This window comes from Bactrocera tryoni, chromosome 1 (genome assembly GCF_016617805.1).
Source record: "Bactrocera tryoni isolate S06 chromosome 1, CSIRO_BtryS06_freeze2, whole genome shotgun sequence".
NCBI lineage: Eukaryota > Metazoa > Arthropoda > Insecta > Diptera > Tephritidae > Bactrocera > Bactrocera tryoni.
In genome coordinates, this window is record NC_052499.1 from 81,809,293 (window position 1) to 81,828,905 (window position 19,613).

The 19,613-nt window shown below is 35.9% G+C and overlaps 4 protein-coding genes across 15 annotated transcripts in view; 3 read left to right on the forward strand and 1 right to left on the reverse strand.

Annotated features, from left to right (window-relative positions):
• LOC120782262 (homeotic protein labial-like) overlaps window positions 1–6,278 on the forward strand; it is a 39,022-nt gene extending 32,744 nt beyond the window's left edge. Inside the window, exons 2-3 of the mRNA XM_040114431.1 lie at window positions 5,052–5,368; window positions 5,508–6,278. Coding sequence (XP_039970365.1) covers window positions 5,052–5,368; window positions 5,508–5,939 — 749 coding nt within the window. The 3' untranslated portion in view covers window positions 5,940–6,278. The remainder of the gene's footprint in view (window positions 1–5,051; window positions 5,369–5,507) is intronic.
• A 5,970-nt stretch (window positions 6,279–12,248) lies between these two features.
• On the forward strand, window positions 12,249–13,790 carry LOC120766379 (mannose-6-phosphate isomerase). The gene is made up of 3 exons (XM_040091812.1): window positions 12,249–12,600; window positions 12,662–12,968; window positions 13,036–13,790. Exons 1-3 carry the CDS (start codon window positions 12,340–12,342, stop codon window positions 13,647–13,649), a joined length of 1,182 nt encoding a protein of 393 aa, XP_039947746.1. The 5' UTR covers window positions 12,249–12,339; the 3' UTR covers window positions 13,650–13,790.
• Window positions 13,791–14,160: 370 nt separating this feature from the next.
• Window positions 14,161–16,015, reverse strand: LOC120782617 (synaptosomal-associated protein 25). The gene is made up of 2 exons (XM_040114986.1): window positions 15,816–16,015; window positions 14,161–15,755 (listed from the first exon to the last, which is right to left on the reverse strand). Exon 2 carries the CDS (start codon window positions 15,700–15,702, stop codon window positions 15,073–15,075), a length of 630 nt encoding a protein of 209 aa, XP_039970920.1. The 5' UTR covers window positions 15,703–15,755; window positions 15,816–16,015; the 3' UTR covers window positions 14,161–15,072.
• Window positions 16,016–16,433: 418 nt separating this feature from the next.
• The window catches only part of LOC120769560 (protein lap4), a 160,776-nt gene continuing 157,596 nt past the window's right edge, over window positions 16,434–19,613 (forward strand). For 9 of the 12 annotated variants that reach the window (XM_040096724.1, XM_040096645.1, XM_040096651.1 and 6 more), the window contains exons 1-2: window positions 16,434–17,000; window positions 17,930–18,417. In XM_040096724.1, coding sequence (XP_039952658.1) covers window positions 18,256–18,417 — 162 coding nt within the window. In that variant the 5' untranslated portion in view covers window positions 16,434–17,000; window positions 17,930–18,255. The remainder of the gene's footprint in view (window positions 17,001–17,929; window positions 18,418–19,613) is intronic. The other 3 variants (XM_040096624.1, XM_040096631.1, XM_040096639.1) reach the window with 3 other exon arrangements.

Below are 19,613 nucleotides of genomic sequence, written 5' to 3' on the forward strand. Positions count from 1 at the left end.
ACGGGTGGAGGAGAAGGTTGGTGATGGCACATAAGCGTGTATGTTTGTATGTATAATGCCTGTGCATTGATGTATTTAGAGACCGTTCCAGTTTGTTTGTACAACTCAAGTGATTGTTGTTGTTAAAGGCTTAATAGTGTTCATTCCTCAAGAAGGGATCATAAATCCATCATTGTTTTGGCGTTTAAACCATTTGACGCGTTTAGTATTTACGATCCCATAATCAGTTCATTTACATACAAACAAACGCCTGATTATGCATGTACATTCATATGTATGTATTTATATATACCCTCTCGGGTTTTATTAAAAATTGAAAATATTGTATGTGAAAGTAATATGAGTTTGCATGAATTATTTATGACCACATAAAGTGCCAACAACACTAACACTTAGGTGTGCCAGAAATATGTATGTATGATTATGTGTTTGTATGTCCGCTGTATTAAGCCAATATACCTTAATCTCAGCAAGATTATCAACTTGCACTTCCATATCTGCAAGTAGATTAAGTTTTCCTTATAATTCCATAAATTTATATAAAAGACCGATTATCGCAAGACGCATTCCTCAGCTGTTTCGAAGATTAGCTATTATTAGAAAAAATCCGGCAAAACAAATAATTAACTTATATTAGGAAAAAACGAATCGAAGCTTCGGCTGAGTACTGAGACTCTTTCGGGATCACTCTTATCCAGTACGTTCATTATAATACGGTTCCAAGTCACACCAGCGAACGATTTGGTGGGTGTTACTCTTGTTTGTTTTAGGCCTCTTTACTAACAGCTTAGTCTCTTCAACTGACCTTTGACTTTTTACTGCCGTCTCGACTTCAAGTTGAACAAAATCGCTTTGGCTCAGTCAATGGATTCGAGTTTAACTTATGCAACATCGTTTTCGCACTGTCAATGGATTCCGGAAACTCTTTTGTAAGCTAGTCATTGGTTAGCTATTGTACCCTTCGGGGCTGGTAGGCTGCACAAGACTTTTGCGCATACCTCGTTTTATCTGGGTTATTAGCTATTCTTTGGCAGAAGCCCTTTCAGCAATCTTCCTTTTGGTATTTCTTTTTCCATCCTGCTTTCTTACCGGATTCTGGTTACTTGCATGGTTCGGTTTGGTTCCGCTCTTGCTGATGTGGTTGCTATTCGGGAGCTGAAGTTAGCTTTTGTATCTAGAGCAAGTTTAACTCCTATTTAGGTACTTACTATTTCTGAGCCCGGTGAGAATCGTGCGACTTTTCGGAACAACTAGTTCCTTCCGGATTTATTGAATGAGTATCGGATTCTTCTTGCTTTTTATCGTTATTACCGTTTTTCATTTGGCTCTTATTTGGACCCATGAGTTGAGGAGAAAGCAAGCCGCTTGCGCATAGCTCCGCCTACGCAAGTAAGCTATCTTATTATGTGCCAGCTATCCGTAAGCTTTCTTGGACTTTGGGCTGCTTAATGGCCCTCTTCAGCACGGGTCGCAAGACATTTTGATTAGTTTCTGCTGAGGTGTTTCCGAAACCATCCCTGCAGTCGCTTGCTTGAAGTGAAACCGCCTCCTGGAAGCATCAACCACATCGACGACATAAGACAATACGCCGACCAGACTTCAGATGTAACTAACTTCAGATATGCACTGACCGCCATTCATAGTGGAGGCATAAACACCTTCACCGATTTCCCCTCAATGAATGCCCCTCTTGGAGTCAAACTACCACGCCTTGCAGACAACGAGCTCGAATTTCCGTGGGAATCGAGAGTGACCCTTGCACAGCTTCGTTCGGATACTGTAGCAGGTTAAACTACTGCTTATTCAGAATCGAACCCGATATATCAAATATATGTTCAGCATCCAACGAGTCCCCGCATTACTCTCACCACTTCTTTGCATGTCCACCTAACTCAACTCTACACATCTGACACCGCTCTTCCTACCGTCCGACCTCGTCGAAGAGCACGTTTCGTGGGCCTACCGTTGGATGAACTCGATGACAACACATCAGAACCTTACCACACTAACGGAGATTAGATTACCATTACAACAACAACAACATGGGGAGAGTTTTAAAATAATTGTTAATTAATAAATATTTATTATAAATTTTGAAACTTTAGTGAGTATAAAACCCTATATCGAGTAGTTTTGGGTGATATGCAGAACCGTTAGGCTACTCTGTAGCAACATGTTGCAAAATTTCAAAACTATTAAATAGTTCACCTTTCCTTGAAATACACTCTGGTATTGGCTTATATTATGTAGGAAAAAATATTAGCTACTCCCACATATATAGTATGTATGTCTATGTAGTATATATAAAATTAATATCAATTCTCGGTTTGTAGAAGCTCCTTGTTTTGTATGTCCATTAATTGACAACGCTAATGTGTTTGCTTATCGATATTTGCATTTTGATTATATTGGCGCCATTTTCATTTTAAATTACCCTTCTAATGCCTAACATAAGCTCGATAAAAGGCATCAAAATCAAAACGGGGAAATATATTCGGAGTAAACTGGAAAAAAGACACTTTGTGATACGCGCCGAAAGTGTGATTTACATACAAATCGACACATGTATAAGTGTACGAATGAGTGTGTGCATACATATTCTGGCTTTGCTGCCTTCTCTTAATTCCAATGTAAATACACCAAAGTTGACATCAATTAAAATGAAATTATTTCAAGTGCTTTGTAAATTTACAGCAATTTACAGTACTCGCACATATTTGCTGTAATTTAAAAGAATAAAATTGTATAAACATGCGTATGTGCTCTTTTATATCAATTCGTATGTATTTTCGGATGAAAGTTTCGACATTTAGGGAAGCTAGCAGGGCTTATGGTAGAATTATCGTATCGTTCATCGACAGATGAATTTTGATGCGATTGTTGGGTGAGAAAGTTTACAAGCCATTAAAAGGGACAGTCCAGTCTAAGGTCAGCATTCTTAATTCTTAACGGAGTCTTTAGACCCAATCTTCGGAATCACCTTTTCAACTTTTTTTTAATCTGTATATAGGAGTATGTATGTTTTTTTAAATCTTTGGCCTAAGCCCTTAAATAAAGAGTTTTTCAATAAGAGCGCTACAAAAACGGTTTTTTATATTAATCAAATCCTTTATTCATATGAAAATAAATTCAATGCCATTATGTATGGAACTCTATTTCTTTTGCATGGCTGCCACGGGCATGCTTGCAGAAGTCCAGACGTTGAACCCAATTTTCGACGGGTTTCAAGTATAAATCGGCCGATACTGCTGCAATTTCACGTTCGATATTCGTGCGAATTTCATCAATCGTCGATGGTTTGCTGGCATAGACCATAAGCTTGATGTAGCCCCACAGGTAATAGTCTAACGGCATCAAATCGCACGATCTAGGCGGTCAACTGATTGGGCCATTTCGTGAGAAAACAGGTTCTCCAATCTTGGTTTTTAATAAACCGGCCTATAAACCGCACCAAACCGTAATTTTTTCGGTATGCAATGGTGAATCATGTAGTACGTGTTATTGATGAAGCCATTCAGCCAGTAATGAGTCCCATCGCTGAACAAGTAATAAATATGGCGTCGTTTGCTGTTTCTATCGATCTTCTTTTGTAGCATCCCTACTGAAAATCCCGTTATATAGTATAGTTAAAATGATCCTTTGCAGATAAAAAGTGTTCGGACTCTAAATTAAACGCATAAGAACTTCCCAACCCAGTTTCTGGAGCTTCGAGGGAGTCTCAATCGATAAGAGTGGCTTGTAGATGTCTTAATGAAACACAATTCCCTTATTTTGGTCAATAGCCAACTACTAGGTGATTGCTTCCTTGAGGCGGCCCAATTATTGGCGGTACAGGCCGTAACTCAGAGCTCATAGTAGATGATTCCTTGCAAATCAATCTTGAATTTGCCTTAAGTGACCCATTTCATCAACCACTTTATAAACTGATGGTTTTTGTGACGATTCATTGGCGATTCTTGTGTGGAAATTGGATCCATGAGGTTGCGTTGAGTTAACTCGTGTGGCACCCATTCATCGAGTTGCTTTTTATAACCAGCTTTAGTCAAATGATTCCAAACTGCTTTTGTAACATTTAGCTTTTGGACAGCTCTTTCATGGGGATCTAACTCGACGATTTCCATTATTTATTGATATATTCGGCAATTGACCTTACAGAGCACATCTCTGAAACCGAAATTTTTGGAAAAGAGTCAACGAATGCGCATGTTTGACTTCTACAGTATCAAAACTATAAGCCTTATACACATTTCCAGTTTCTTTGCCTGTATTTTCAGCTTTATCGCAGAACGCCGGTAAAATACAGAGCACGAGCATTCTCTATCGTCTATTTTGGAAAAAAAATTTCAAAAAATAATTTTCAAAAAACGTTTTTTTAAACTACTTACTTCTTTTGATGATATTTGAATATTTGAAACGCATACAAGTTGCATAACATCTTAACTGTTTTGCTGCTCATTGTTTTCAAAAATAAAATAAATATCCATAAGCAGAAGAAACACCCACAAAACATTTCGGGTTTCACTTATTCATGCCGAAACCAAAAACTAATACCGCAATGTTTTCAAACATAGTAATAAATCCTATTAAATCTTTCTGTGAAAAACCAAAATATTGTTTTCATCATCGTCAGCTTAAAGTCCACGGGGCGCATGTCAAATTATAAACAGAAATGCAAAATCATCTCTGCATACTCGCATACCTTCACAACACTAACACGCACACAAAGCAACAAAACAATAAAAAAAGAATACAAAAACATTTTGTTAACCACAGAAAATGCAACAAACACAGTAAGTGGCCTACTCGTAATGCTATTAGAATGCAGAAAAACTGGCATTCAGAGAAGGTTTGCTACACGCTCAACCACATACATACATACATACAATATACATATACATACATTCATTTAGAGGTAAATGAGAGAAGTCAAACTCACTGATTAACTTTGACAGCGATCATCACTGAAAATCACTCAAAAGCCACAAAACCAGCATTGAAACGTCAAACTGATTATTGTTTCCCCTCCTCTGCGTCTTTGTTTGTCTTTGCAGCACCTAAACTACCTGCCACAATACACGATTATCAGCTGAACGGGCATCAGCTAGACATTTGCCGCGGCAGCTTGCCTGCCGGCCAGCCGACGCAGACGGGCCTACTCTTAGCGGGTGGCAATGGCAACACGTCGGGCCTGAGCATTTGTGCGCCGAACATGAGCAGTTGCAGCATGAGTGCCACCAACAATTCGGGACGCACCAATTTCACCAATAAACAGCTGACCGAACTGGAGAAGGAGTTCCACTTCAATCGCTACTTGACGCGCGCGCGACGCATCGAAATCGCCAACACGCTGCAGCTCAACGAGACGCAGGTGAGTCACGATCCTTTATACTTCCGGAAAAAAAAACCTTAGTTTTGACTACCCACACTAGCATGTTTACTAAGAGATTACTCCATTTGACTAACCACACTAGCATACCTACTAAGAGATTATACCATTTCTTTCACAGGTGAAAATCTGGTTCCAAAACCGCCGTATGAAGCAGAAGAAGCGGGTCAAAGAGGGTCTCATACCGGCGGATATATTGACACAACAAAGCGTCTCCACCACGACGACCGCAACAACGAACAGCAATGCTGCCACGCCGGGAACAGCGAATCCCACTGGCAATATAAATGTGGCCAACAATTGCCCAAATAGCGCCAATAACAGCAGCAACAACAACAGCGTGCAAATGCACAATGGCCCCGCCGTCGGTGGCAGCAGCCACAGCGCAGTTCGCTTGGGCTCGGCGTCCATCGCCAACAGCAGAGAGGCTGTCACACACAATAACAACCACAACCACAACAATAACAATGGCAATCAGAATAACAACAACAAAATGAATAACGGAGATTGTAATCTGACAGCGAATAGCGATAATAGCCGTGAATCGAATTAACGCAAACGCATTTGCACCGACAACGCCGACCCGACGCTGACCACCAACACCTAGGTGTTCCCATTGACGACTCCATTCGCTGAGCAGGTGGACCTTACGGTTATTTCGTTATTCTGTGGCAGCTACTAGTTAGGCAACTCGAGCGCGTGGCAATTGTGGTTAGTTTTATTGCCAAATGACGGACACACGCACCCACTACAACTACAACTACAACTACAATTGCAACAAAAACAATGTGTAGTGTAGAAAATGCGAAGCAACATGTAGCATTTGCTCATTTGGCTGTGATAACTGTTTAAACTATAAAGTCAACACATACTAATAAAATATTTAATTAACACATCCTCACACACACACATACAAACATATGTACATAACCAGCCCAAGTAGCTTGTACATACATAGTTATGAGTGCGTGTATTTGCCAGAGATAGAGGTATTTTCTTTTGAGACACAAACGCCGTGCAATAATCAAAATTTTTAAACACAACAAGTACATACAGTAATATCTAGCACAGTCGCACAAAAGTATATAAATAAATAAAACGAGCTGTCACCGAAATTACCAAACTCATGCGCGCTTGAAGTATCACCTTCGGTTTGAGTCACACATCACTGCAAGTTGTGCTGTCAGCATCGTGAGTGCCGTAATTCAGTGCAGGTACTCGTGGAGTGTCGTAAAATGTGCCATATTCGCTAAATATAAGATTTGCAAACAAATCAAACAATTTTATTTAATATACAAGCGTTTGCTAATAAGTCTGAATATTTATGAAACAGAAAGTTAATTCGAAATTAAATTGCTCCACCACGTTAGATCTTTAACGAAGAGAAAATAAATGGCAACGTTTGTATATACGAGCGTATCGGTTTTTTCGTTTAAATCCGAGTTAATCAAGATCAAATCAAATGATGAATTATCGAAAAAAATATTGTTTTGCTTATGAAGCGTTGGCTTTGAAATGTGAAAAAGTTCATTTGATAATAATTTTCGGGGAAAATAATACATTTGAATTATAATATATATAAAATTTAAACCAGAAAAGTCGGTCAATTACTGTTAATAATATTTGCATATAAAAAATTTTTATGCGAGAATATATTGGGTAGTCGAAAAAGTCGTTTCGTATTTTGTCAATAGATGTCGTTGCAGTCGTATATCTCCAGTGCTACCATTCACTTTATGTCATACCACATAGTGTTAGTTGAGATTTTCATTTAACCAAAAAAAATTGAATTCGGCGTTGGAAAATACTTACAGCTGTTCAAAAATGAGTGAAAATAATGAAGAAATTCGCTAAATTTTAGAATTTTTGTATAAAAAGGGAAGAATGCCACACAAGCCACCAATGAAATTTGTGAAGTTTACGGAGACAGAAAGATGCACCTTGCTATGGTCGACCTATCGTTGAAAAAGTCAATGAAATTATGGAAAATATTGACCAAAAGCGTCACATAAACAGGCATGACAGCGCTAAGAAACTTAACATACGACGATAATGTGCGAAAAAGTTCATGGTCCAAGCGTGGTGCAGATCAACAAATGGTCGCAAAGCCCGGATTGACGCCAGACAAGTTTTACACTGATGGTATAATGTGTCTAGCGGAAAAATGGCAAAAAGTGGTCGACCAAAATGGTACATTTTCGGTTCATTAAAGTTCATTACAAATATAAAAAAATAAGTTGAAGTTTGAGTAGAAATACGAAAAGACTTTTTCGACTAACCAATATTTTATCAGTTTAAGTGGAAATATCATTTACGCGGGGAATTTAACTACAATTTCCGAGTATGTTTATGTCAAAATGTATATTTTTAAATAGATATCTTGGCGAATTTTTGAGTTACAGGCACCGAAAGTGTAGCCGGTCAGTTCAAACAGTTCAATCAGTTTATCTTTAAACACGTTTTTTCACGAAACAACAGTTTTCGAATATGCTTGAGTCATTACTTAGAGACAAATGATACGATCACTATCAAATTTTTTCTGCAAGTTCTATATACGAGTATAGTTCTCCAAAAACCAAAAAATTTTAGGTAAAATTCAACGTTTTTTTCTAGTTTTGACTTTTTTTCGACCCTAGGGCAAGGTACTCATTTGCACGAGAGTTTTTGTAGGTTTCATGAGAAGTGTTATGCGGGAAGTAGACGTGGTTCGATTTCGCCTATTTCACAGTATGTGGGTGTAGAGGATAACTTCTCATACAAAATTTGGTTGAAATTGGTCGGCTAGTTCCTGAAATATAGAAATTCATCTAAAGGAGGATGGTGCCATGCCTATTCTTCAATTTTTACACAGTAAAGCTCTTTTCTACTATCTTGATTGTGAAGTTTAATGTTTGTGACGCATTTATTCAGTGAGTTATGACATTTTTAATTTCAACATAAGCTTTATATGGGAAGTAGGGGTGGCTCGTATCTGATTTTATCCATTTTCTCAGAGAATGAGAGATGCTAAAAATACTTCTTCCAAACAAGTTTGGTTAAGGTTTCATCGAGTGCAGGATTTGTTTTGTTTAGCGCCTTTGGAGACCTTATGTAACTCGAAAAATATTTTTTTTCTTTATAAGTTTTACTCCGTGTTCTTGAAATATGTAAAAATATTCCCTTAAAATTAAAAAATAAGTGAAAAAGTAGTACAAGTATTTTATTTTTATTCCTAAATACCGGTATTACTTTTTTTAGACAGTCACACTGGTTGTGCCACTTAAAAGAAAAATTAAAAATGAAGACTCTCTTTCTTATAAAAATGAGTCGGCCAACACTAAGTTCACCGGATATCATCAACATTCGATTCCAATTGGGTTATTTTTCATAACTTAATTTAACCACTAAAAACCACTCGGAGCGTGAAAAATATTCAGACTTTGCGACGCTGTAGATAATAATAGTATTTACAATCTATATTACTTAATAAGTGTTCTGTGAATTATACACAACTGTACATATGTAAATATGTACACACATAGCTAATTGCCATTAAAAACAAAAAAAACATATGTAAAGTATATGTATGTATATAGATTTCGAAATGTAATATTATTGATACAAAATACAAACTCAGGGTTTTGCAGATGGCGAAATATTGTTATTTTCTGCAAAATATTACGAATAAGCGAAAACTTTAAATTTTCTGCGAAGTTAGTGATTATAATTAGTAATGCATTGAAATAATCAAAATATATTATTGTAACACATATTTATTTACTTTAAGCAACAACAATTGTAAAGTATTCAATTGAATGAGCACAAACTATTTATTAGCTTCCTCAAATTACTAAATGATTCTTACGTGTATTCATAAATATATGTTAAAAGCCACACTCTGATTGTTACATTGTGCTAAATTATATATAATTTCTCTATGTTTTGACTGGCGTAAGCGATTCGTCTAAAATAATTGTACAAAAATTAATTGAAAATGGCTTAAGTTCTGGCTTCTATGTGAAGACGATGTGTTTAACATCCATTACTTATCTATAGCACTAATTTTGTTGTATATTTGATCATAGTTCATACTTTTAACTTAATATATTAGAACAAACTAGTCCTAACGGTAATATACAAATGTATACTTAATTATAAATTATTGCAAAATAAAACTACATAATTTCAATTGTTGACAAATCATATTTCAATCAAAGGGGGAGTTGGGGATTTATGGTCTGTGAGAAGTAAAATCTTGTGCAGTCCACTCGGTTGATTAGAGGTCTTCCTCTTTCTCTGTTTCCCCCGGCGGGTACTACGTCGAATACTTTCAGAACTGGAGTCTTCGTCCATTAGGACGACATGACCTAGCCAGCGTAGCCGCTGTCTCTTAATTTGCTGAACTATGTCAATGTCGTCGCATAACTCGTACAGCTCATCGTTCCATCGACTGCAGTATTCCTCGTTGCCAATGCGCAAAGGACCATAAAACTGTCGCAGACCTTTTCTCTGGAAAACCCGTTACGTCGACTCATCAGATGTTGTCATCGTCCATGCCTCTGTATCATATAGCAGAACAGGAATGGTGAGTGACTTATGGATTTTGGTTTTTGTTCGTTGAGAGAGGACTTTATTTCTCAATTGCCTACTTAGTCCGAATATTTCTAGCCAACAGGTGCTACGGCAAGCGATATTCTGCGTTAAATTTCGAGGCTGACGTTGTCGTTGGTGTTGATGCTGGTTCCAAGATAGACGAAATTATTTACAAAATTTAAATTCGATTGCTCCAAGTCCACCGTATTCTCATGATCTGGCGCTCAGACTTTTCCTGTCCCCAGACTTTCAGGGAATGTTTGCAAAAAAATTAGCGACAATGATGGCAAACGACATATGTACTTAGATTGAAGTCTAGTTTTAAGCACAAGACAAGTCGCCCTACAATAATGTCAAAGAAGAGAAATACAGTATCCGTTCGGAGAATGCTTATGGCTCATCAAACTCTTTATATTTCCGACAACTTTAATTATACATAGTATTAAAATCATTACCTCCAACAATTAAGGACGTATGTACATAAATTTGTATTGTATTTCAAAATTAGATAAATAGATAGAAAATAATTAAGGTCTTGCACTGCAGTATATGGTTTATTGCGCCCCCTCCTACATCACATATGGTCACAAAGGTCCAGCACTCCGCATATTTCCAGGAGCTTGTTGGGCGCGGCTGAAGTGATGTGATCCCTGTCCACGTAGCTGGATCCTAAGGCCATTAGTCTGATTCTACAAATTGCTGGGCAATCTAGAATCAGCTGTTCTGGATTTTCCAGTTCCGTGTTGCAAAATTGGTAGTTTGCGCAATAGACTACGCCTGTGTTGAACAAGTGCTTCCTGAGTCTGCTCCACTTCGCCTTACTGCCGAAAGTAACTTGAAACTTCTTTGTAAAGTTTACCCTTTTCGTAATGCCGTCCCTTGGAAGAAGGGCCTTTCCCCTAAGGCCTTCATTTCTTGAGACGACACCAGCATGCCTTCAAGTGCTGCGGTTGGGAAAGTGCACATTGCCCATGAAGCGCAGACGCAAGCGAGTCTCTGCAGCTTCGAAGACTGCGTTGCCTTAGATGCCCAACCGGCCGGTCTATAAGTGACAATAGGCCTTACGATCATGGTATACAGCCACCTGATGATACCTGGCTTGCAGACCCAAGATCTGCCGGTTAGGCGTCTGCATATCATGAGCGCCTTGATGGCTTTGAACAGTGTTAATTCCAAGCGCCTATTCCACCACAAAGTTGAGTCTAATGTGAGGCATCGAAATTTTACTTTTGGTAAATTTTAACGGAAGTCGGATCAAATTGTATTTCTGTCTTTGGTTGCGAAAATATGTTTAACCGACATTTGGAATGTGACATTTTAACTCAAATATTTTGAAGGCTTTCAATCTTTCGGAATAATTAGAGGATTACCACTGGTAAATGATTTGGTGTTAAGTTTTGTGTTCCGCAATGGCAATGGCTTAAAGTTAAGTCCAAAGCACCAACTTCCAGTGCACAAAATCCTTGGTCTCTCATTATAAAATTCCATGTTTTATTATAAACAGGTGCATTAAATGTCACATGGCAAAGGTAATACATCAAAAGGTCTTTACTATTTTCAGGTTTCATTCGACTCGATATCTGAAATACTTATGTATGTATGTATGTATGTATATGTACATATATGTATGTATGTTTATGAGTTATCTTATACTCAAAAGAAATCCCATTTTGTACATGAGGAACTTACTTTGATACTATTTATACCAATCCATCAGTTCTTCAGTAGACGGCGTTATTTCAAAGGTAATATCATTTGATTAATTGATCGATATATTTTTAATGCAAAGCGCTTAAAAGAAATATAGAACTAAGTCTGTACACATATATTATTGGGTTAAATTTGGAATAAATGAAATATGTACTTAAAATATGGTAAAATTGCAAAGCGTAAGCGGTGTCTACGCCAATTAAGAAGAAGAAGAAATTGCAAAACTGTTATGAATATGCCTGCATTTTTCACTTCTGACATATATTTAACATTGTTCGCAAATTTGCTGGAAAGAAGTGAAAAATAGAAAACAGTTTCATAAAATATAAATATGATTATTTGTATTTTCTATCTACCTACTCTCATTTCAAACATGACGATTCTGAAGTTGATCAAGACTATTATCATCGGCACAGTGTTATAAACATTTTTATAAATATCCGATTCATTGCTCTCAGTAAATTTTTCAGATTTATTTATCGATAATTTTACAACATCCCCATGTAGTGTTTTGAGCTGTCAGTAAAATGCATTACAGCTGTCTGGTAACACAGTTACTGATAAGAACACATATTCACAACAGTATAACAGTTTGTTTGCATATTCGTCACCTTCATTTTGACCTGTGAAAACAAGCTAATAAATTATAATATTTTAAATTTAAACAAATCATGGAGCTTGTTGGTTTTGTGCACAAATACGAGTGGGGTAAAGTAGGGAAAGACTCTGCGGTGGCCCAGCTCGCAACACTCAATGACCCGCAATTTAAAGTGGATGAGAAAACTCCTTACGCCGAATTGTGGATGGGCTCCCATCCTAGCGGACCTTCAAAGTACAAGTCAAGTGGCAATACACTACAAGATGAACTACCATTTCTATTGAAAGTTTTAAGTATAAACAAGGCTTTGAGTATTCAAGTTCACCCCAACAAAGTAAGTACACGTAATGTGTACACAGCTTGAAAATATTATATACAGTTTTGTTTGTTTACAGTCAGAAGCACAAAAATTGCATGCGAAAGAACCAAACATATACAAGGACCCTAATCACAAACCTGAAATGGCTATTGCTCTAACACCCTTTACAGGCTTATGCGGGTTCCGTCCTCTTCCTGAAATACGGGATATATTGTTGAGTATAGAACCGCTGAAGGTTTTATCGGTGAACGATCCCAATGATCTCAATCTATTGGCTGCTAATGATGAACTTGGATTGCGTAATTGTTATCGACAACTGATGAGTGCAGAAAATGATACAATTGGCGCCTGCATTGAGTCAATCTCGCAAAACTATACTAAAGGTAATGATGTGAACTGAAAATATCTAAAAATCCACAATTTTTACATTTGTTTTATTTAATTTCACAGAATTATGTAAATACGATGTGCTGGAAATCTTTATTACGCTGAAAAAGGATTTCCCAAATGATGTCGGTGTGTTGTCTTTATTCTTTTTGAATGTGATTCGGTTGCAACCAGGACAGGCGATGTTTCTTGGCGCAAACCAAATACATGCCTACCTATCGGGTGATTGTGTCGAGTGTATGGCTTGTTCAGATAATGTGATACGCGCTGGCTTAACGCCCAAATATAAAGACATCAAACAGTTACTTAGTTGCCTAGAATATACAGGCGCTCCATCTGAAAGCAAAATATTTAGCCCTGAACGTGTTGACAACCATCAATTAATATTCAAACCACCCGTTGAAGACTTTTCACTGATACAATTATCACTGAAACCTTCAGATTTAGAATATGTTTTAAAAGTTGAACAATCTCCTGGTATTTTACTTGTGATAAGTGGTCAACGCTACTTGGAAAGCAAAGGACTGGATAAGCTGAAACTAACACGTGGTTCAATTGTGTATTTGCCTTTTGAAAGTGGTACAGAGCTGCGATTTTCATCTGTTGGTGAGGACAAACAGGAATTTTTGGCCTACATCAGTACACCCAATGCAGCATCCACCAACTCCCATACATAGTTAAAACTTCAGACTCTGCCGAAGTTATGATTTCTCATTTATTGCCATTACATTTATATACATATGTACATCTATATTTTTAGCTTTAAATAATAAAAAGGCAACTACTAGTATAACTTTGTATTGCAAACGTATATATGTTCGTTTTCTTTCATATTAGCCTCGTTTTAATAATTTCCGCGAAGTTTGTAAGACCCAGAAGCAAACGGCGGCCACCCTATAAAATATTTACATACATATATAAATAATTAGCTTGGTGAGATGAGTCGATTTGAGATATCGATCTGAAATTTTCCCTCCAAGAAACTGTTTAAAATAAATAAAATATATTTTTATAACTTTTCTGCTATAAGAAATGCTCCTTTTAAGTTTGCAATTTCTTTTGTTTTTGATTTCCGATAAAAAATATACGATATTTATCGATTTAAAGAGTTGTAGAAAATTCGAAAGAAAAATAACAATCATTTTCGTTTATGTTAACATTTATCTATTATTGAAATTAAATAATACATTACGAGTATAATGATAATCTACACGATATTTATTTATACATAAATTAACAAGAACAGCATTCCTTACGATGTTTTTATACAATTTTAATACATTTAATAAATATATGAAGAAGACAGCGTACTACTAGATAGAATGAACTAAGACTCTGATGTATAACTAGATATATTCTTTACCAATATAACGGGGTACATAAAGTAGTGAAATTTAGAGCAATAGTAGATTTTTTTTTTATCCATAACACCTACACATGTACGATTGTGCTAATCGTTAGCATCAGTTGTGGCTGTGGGATTGTATATGTGCGTTTGTATAATAGTGTACATTCAGTGGTTTAAAAATCTATTCTTCTACGCATAGTGTATAATCTCAAACATTTTTGTTTTTATTTCAAATACGTAATGCAATAGGATATAATGCCTTTTAATCTGCTAAAAATGCGCTAATCGACCGCTCTCAAAAATTTAAATACAATAAAGTACAATTACGATAAATATGTATATTTATATATATATATGTGCGCTAGTGTACGGTATATACGCAAATAGTTAGGATGCCTCGGAGCACATCAATATTCGCTATAAATATGCGATAAGTTTTGTATAAGTGTATAATGTAAGTAGTTACTTAAGTGGTGGGTAGTTAGTTCAGCATTTGTATATTAGTCATTCGCAATTTCCGCTTTTTAGTGTATATATTGTATATGTATAAAGTTGTATATAGTTAATTTTCACGTGTAAATTGTAAAAATGCTCCGCAGTTGGTACGTCTTCTCGGTATTGTGCAGTTTAATGTGTGTATCAGGATTATGTTGAATATATCAATCCGAATCGGGTTTTGCCTTTTTTGTGATATTATTTGTGCATATTCATTTATCTTATTTAACTTTACAGTATATCATAACTTAACATGTTTAGCTTTTGAGCAAATTGTTGGCACGCTTGTTAACACCATCCATACGAACGTTATTTGCATCTCCTTTGGCGTTAATACGATCAATTTGTTTGTTTTGATTTTCCAATTCGGAACCCATATCTAATGCCATATTTCGCAGATTTCCTAACATAGAGTTCACTTGTCCAATATTCTCATCCATTTCATCTTCCCGGGCGTCATTGGTAATACGAGGAATGTATCCACTTTGAGCTGGCACACCACCCATTCTTTCCCGTTCATCTACAACCCTTGTAGGTTGACTATTCACGATTTTACCATCTTCATTCGCTTTCCAAGCATTATCGCCATCGTCTTTTATTGCAACCTTCTTCCAAGGCACAACACACAATCCACAGCATTTTTCCATACCGCTTAGATTTTTCTCGGCTTCCCTCATGTCTGCGTTAATGCGATCCATGCCTTCCTCAATTCGATCCAGTTGTTCGCCTTGGTCGTCTAAAGCTACCAGCGTTCGGATGCCAGCCTCTTTACTTTCTTCCATAAGATTTAGCATGCGACGAGTACTTTCGAGGGACTCATCTGCTACCTGACCAGATTTAATTTGCAGTTCCTGCAATTCTGTACGAGGTACTTCGGGTGCAGCCATCTTGATATTTATGTGATGATCTCAGCTAACTTTTTATCTAATTATTCACTTCACTGCAATTAATCATAGACATCTTAGAAATTTCGCAAATACTTGCTAATTGTTGTGCTCACCTTTTCTCAGTTTGCAATAAAGTAAAACTTATGGTGACTCATAGACGTCCTGCTAGTTTATTTTTAACTTAATTTACTCAAAGTATTAAAAATTTATAAACAACCACTTCCTTAACCTATACCCTTGAAATATATGCCAAATCAATTGGTAAAACTCGCAAACTTTCGTGACGAAAAAACCACCTACTCTATAACTCTTCTTTCAACAATTTCTTTGTATATCTACACATGGTTGCAAAGTTGGTAGCATTTTTTTGTCATTTTGTTTTCGGCAGCATTTTCGTAGTTTTGAGGAATTTCAGAGAAATGCCTCTTTGAATAAATAGAGAAATAAATTTATTAGCACAACACAGGGTACACTTGAGAAACAAAAACATTTCCGCACGATTGTCAAATGGCGTCAAATTTCTTTTCTAATTAACTAATGCTGTAATAATTTGTTTAACGCAAGCAATTTCATATAATTTCATGTTTAAAGGTTTAGTTCTTTGCCAATTGTTTAATTTTGAAAAAAATTCGTGGCCGGTAGAAATTACAACCCTGTGGTCGTTTTGACGAAAGCAGTGGTTGAAAACGGAATTGGAAACTTAGTAAATTTTAGTTGAGTTCTGTTTCGCATGTAGTTCAATGGTTCAAATGTTGTTCGCATTCGCATTCGCATGTTATTCGTTGTACGTTATTCGGGTGGGTCGTTTTTGTTGTAATTTTTTAGTGACACATTAAAAATTGGAAATTCTAGCGGCGCGCTTCTAATTTATGTTCATACGGCATTTCTGCAAGTTTTATCTACTCCCTTCTTGTTGGAAAATATTGCGGTAGTGTAAAGTTATTATATTTTCCTATTATTTGTGAAAATGTTTGATTAAGTGCATACCTACGCTACTGAAAATCGGATTAGGTGGTGGCCGTGGTGACGTGACGGCAGTAAAAGTAGTAGCAACAGCGAAAACCGAAACAGTAGAAAAGATAATATAAAAATAACGTAGAATAAGAAAAATTCGTAACGAAAGCAGGAAAGGAGAAAAGCAAAGCTGGTCAAGTGCAAACGAATTGTTGCTGGTCCGCTGCCTTGGAGTAGCACTTGGCGAGTTTGCGTCTTCTGCTTCCGCCGACTCGTGGTAACGTGGAAAGAAACGGACAACGGACGTGTTGGAATCGAATACTTGTTTTACGCGACGCGATACGGTGAGTACGCGTAAAGTTTACCTACATACACACATACATATATCTACTTCAACCTTGTGCAAAGCTGTATGCTAAAAGCAAAAGTGCATTAAGTGACTACAATAAGATAAGATGTGATAAAAATCTAAAAAAATTATTATAATATGTTGATGAATTAATGCGTCATGTTCAGAACAATTTGGGTGTGTCGCTATTAAAATGGATAATAAATACAACTCGGACATCGTAGTGTTAAGTTGCTACGCCTTTAATATTGTTTGTTTGCTACTATAGTTAATAAATGAAAGCATTTACAATACGTTATATCGACTTAATAACAAATAATGTAGAAATGTTTTAATACTTAAACAAATGTTTTATATTGGTACAGGTACTAATTCCGTCATTATAAAGTACCACTTCAATATCTATAGCAAAGATACAAAATGGCTAAATTAATTGAAGTTGCCTCCAGACTTTTGTTTACCCCAGTAAAATAGTTTTCATTTCATATGATTTGATTTTGACACCTGCTCCTGTCATGCGTGTAAACTCATTTCGCCAGGATAATATTGATGTGTAGTAAAATCGACGTATAAATAAATTATAATGAAACTGTGTTGTTATGTTTAGTTATACGTTCATTTTTTAACTTAATAAATCTGAAGCAATAGTTATTTTGGAGTACAGGGTGTTAATTCTGGTACATTTCGGTTAAAGTAACTGAAAGGACTGTGTAATTAATATCTTAAAGATATTTAAATATGCCTAAATAAGAGTAACTGTATCAAGATTTTTTGAGCATAAGTTTTTTTGAATATTTGGACTCTAACAACAAAAACATAAATACTATATATTCTGAAGTGCTTTATGATTTTGTTTTAACTCTATTCTGTTGCCTATTTTTAATCTTATATTGTATTAATTTGTTAATATTGCTTCCTTTTCAGAAACGAAATATATAGTGATTTAGTAAAAACTGGGGTTTTAAGAGTTAAAAAAAAATACTAGACAAACGTTTTTAAAACAAGATATTTCACTTATTAAAGTTGTATACTGTCGTTTAGTTTTTTTTCTCTGCAAATATTTCGAATAACATACGAACATAATCAAAGGAGTGAAAATTTCTGTTTTAAAAAATAACATAATTGCGTGATTAGCTCAGAAAGTTTACGAGCTTAGGAAGTGCGCGAACCGGGCTTGTGAATTATCGTAACGTGTGCTAATTATTCATCTTCTAATCGAATTGTCGCAACATATGCCGTAAATCGACGTCATGTTTAAGTGCATTCCAATATTCAAAGGCTGCAATCGCCAAGTTGAATTCGTTGACAAACGTCATTGTTCGCTGCCCAGTGTGCCAGAGGAAATTCTACGTTATTCACGTACATTGGAGGAGTTGTTCTTAGATGCCAATCATATCCGAGATTTGCCAAAGGTAAGAGAATAACACTCATTTGTAAAAATATTGCATATACTGGTATGTACATTAAAAGCGTACGCTCTTTCAGAACAGTATCAGTATAGATCTTTAAATATTTGATATACTAATGCATTTGTTGCTCATTTATAATTTTTTAAAATATGAAATATCTGAGAAAGTGTATAAATTTTCGGTAGTATACGCTCATCCGAGTTAAAACACTACCTTAAATTTAAAACGCATAAATTTTTAAATAATTATTTTTTGTTTGTCATACAATATGTCGAATACTCAGCCGGAAGTCGCCAATTAAATTTAGCGTATGTGGTAAAAAATTAAAAAAAAAAACAACATTTCAGAGTCTTAGTTTGCTTCTTTTAGGTGTTAAACAGAATTTTCGTCTAAGTAGATTTTATATATTAAGAAAAACTGGAATGAAAAGAATGACAACAAAGAGAAACAACATGTATGCTTCAGTTAGCCATATATGTATGTACATAGTTTTTTTAGTAAAGTTTTTTTTAGCACATTAAAAAAAAACTAATATTGTTTAGCACCTCCTTTCTGCTGCTCTTTATTGAACAACACGTTTTTCATAATATGTTTTGATTAGTTCATGCATGTAGTTGTACATCTCGTCTATGTATTCTACTTTCTTGAACACTATTATTACCCATAAATGTTTGACTTGCATTGACGCAGTAAAAAAAATTGTGTTAATAGTGTCATACTTCGACGTTTTCCGCTGTGGTGACATTTAAATACCAATTTTCCACAGGTTGACACCCGTTAGTGCTGGCGATTGTTTTTGTTTCAATGTTTACTTTTTTGCTTCTATGCAAAAACTTGATTTCCCATACCATTGACACATTTTTGCTAAACATTTTCTTACACTTTTACATATTAAACTAGCGTTGGCGTTCATTTAAATTATGCCGCCACAACTACACCAACAACTAAGGTTATGTATTTTTGTTTTCTAATGCAAATGTCAGCTAGTGAACCGGTGCATTTGTTGCCCGAGGGGAATATTTTTAAACACAATTTTGCATGCACTTGCATGTTTGTACGGCTTATTTTTGTACTTTATAATAATGTCATGTTGGCAGAATAAAAACGCCATATGCATAAAGAGACACATTCGCAAAAAAAAGAAATATGATGCACTAAAGTCATTAAGTTTGTGTGTCAGAACTCAACGCAGTACATGA

Bases quoted from the DNA above. Each gene is read 5' to 3' on its own strand.
- LOC120766379 (XM_040091812.1), top strand. From the start codon at position 12,340: ATGGAGCTTGTTGGTTTTGTGCACAAATACGAGTGGGGTAAAGTAGGG. The intron at 12,601-12,661 runs GTAAGTACACGT...GTTTGTTTACAG, and splicing joins TTCAAGTTCACCCCAACAAA to TCAGAAGCACAAAAATTGCA. The intron at 12,969-13,035 runs GTAATGATGTGA...TTAATTTCACAG, and splicing joins CTCGCAAAACTATACTAAAG to AATTATGTAAATACGATGTG.
- LOC120782617 (XM_040114986.1), bottom strand. From the start codon at position 15,702: ATGGCTGCACCCGAAGTACCTCGTACAGAATTGCAGGAACTGCAAATT.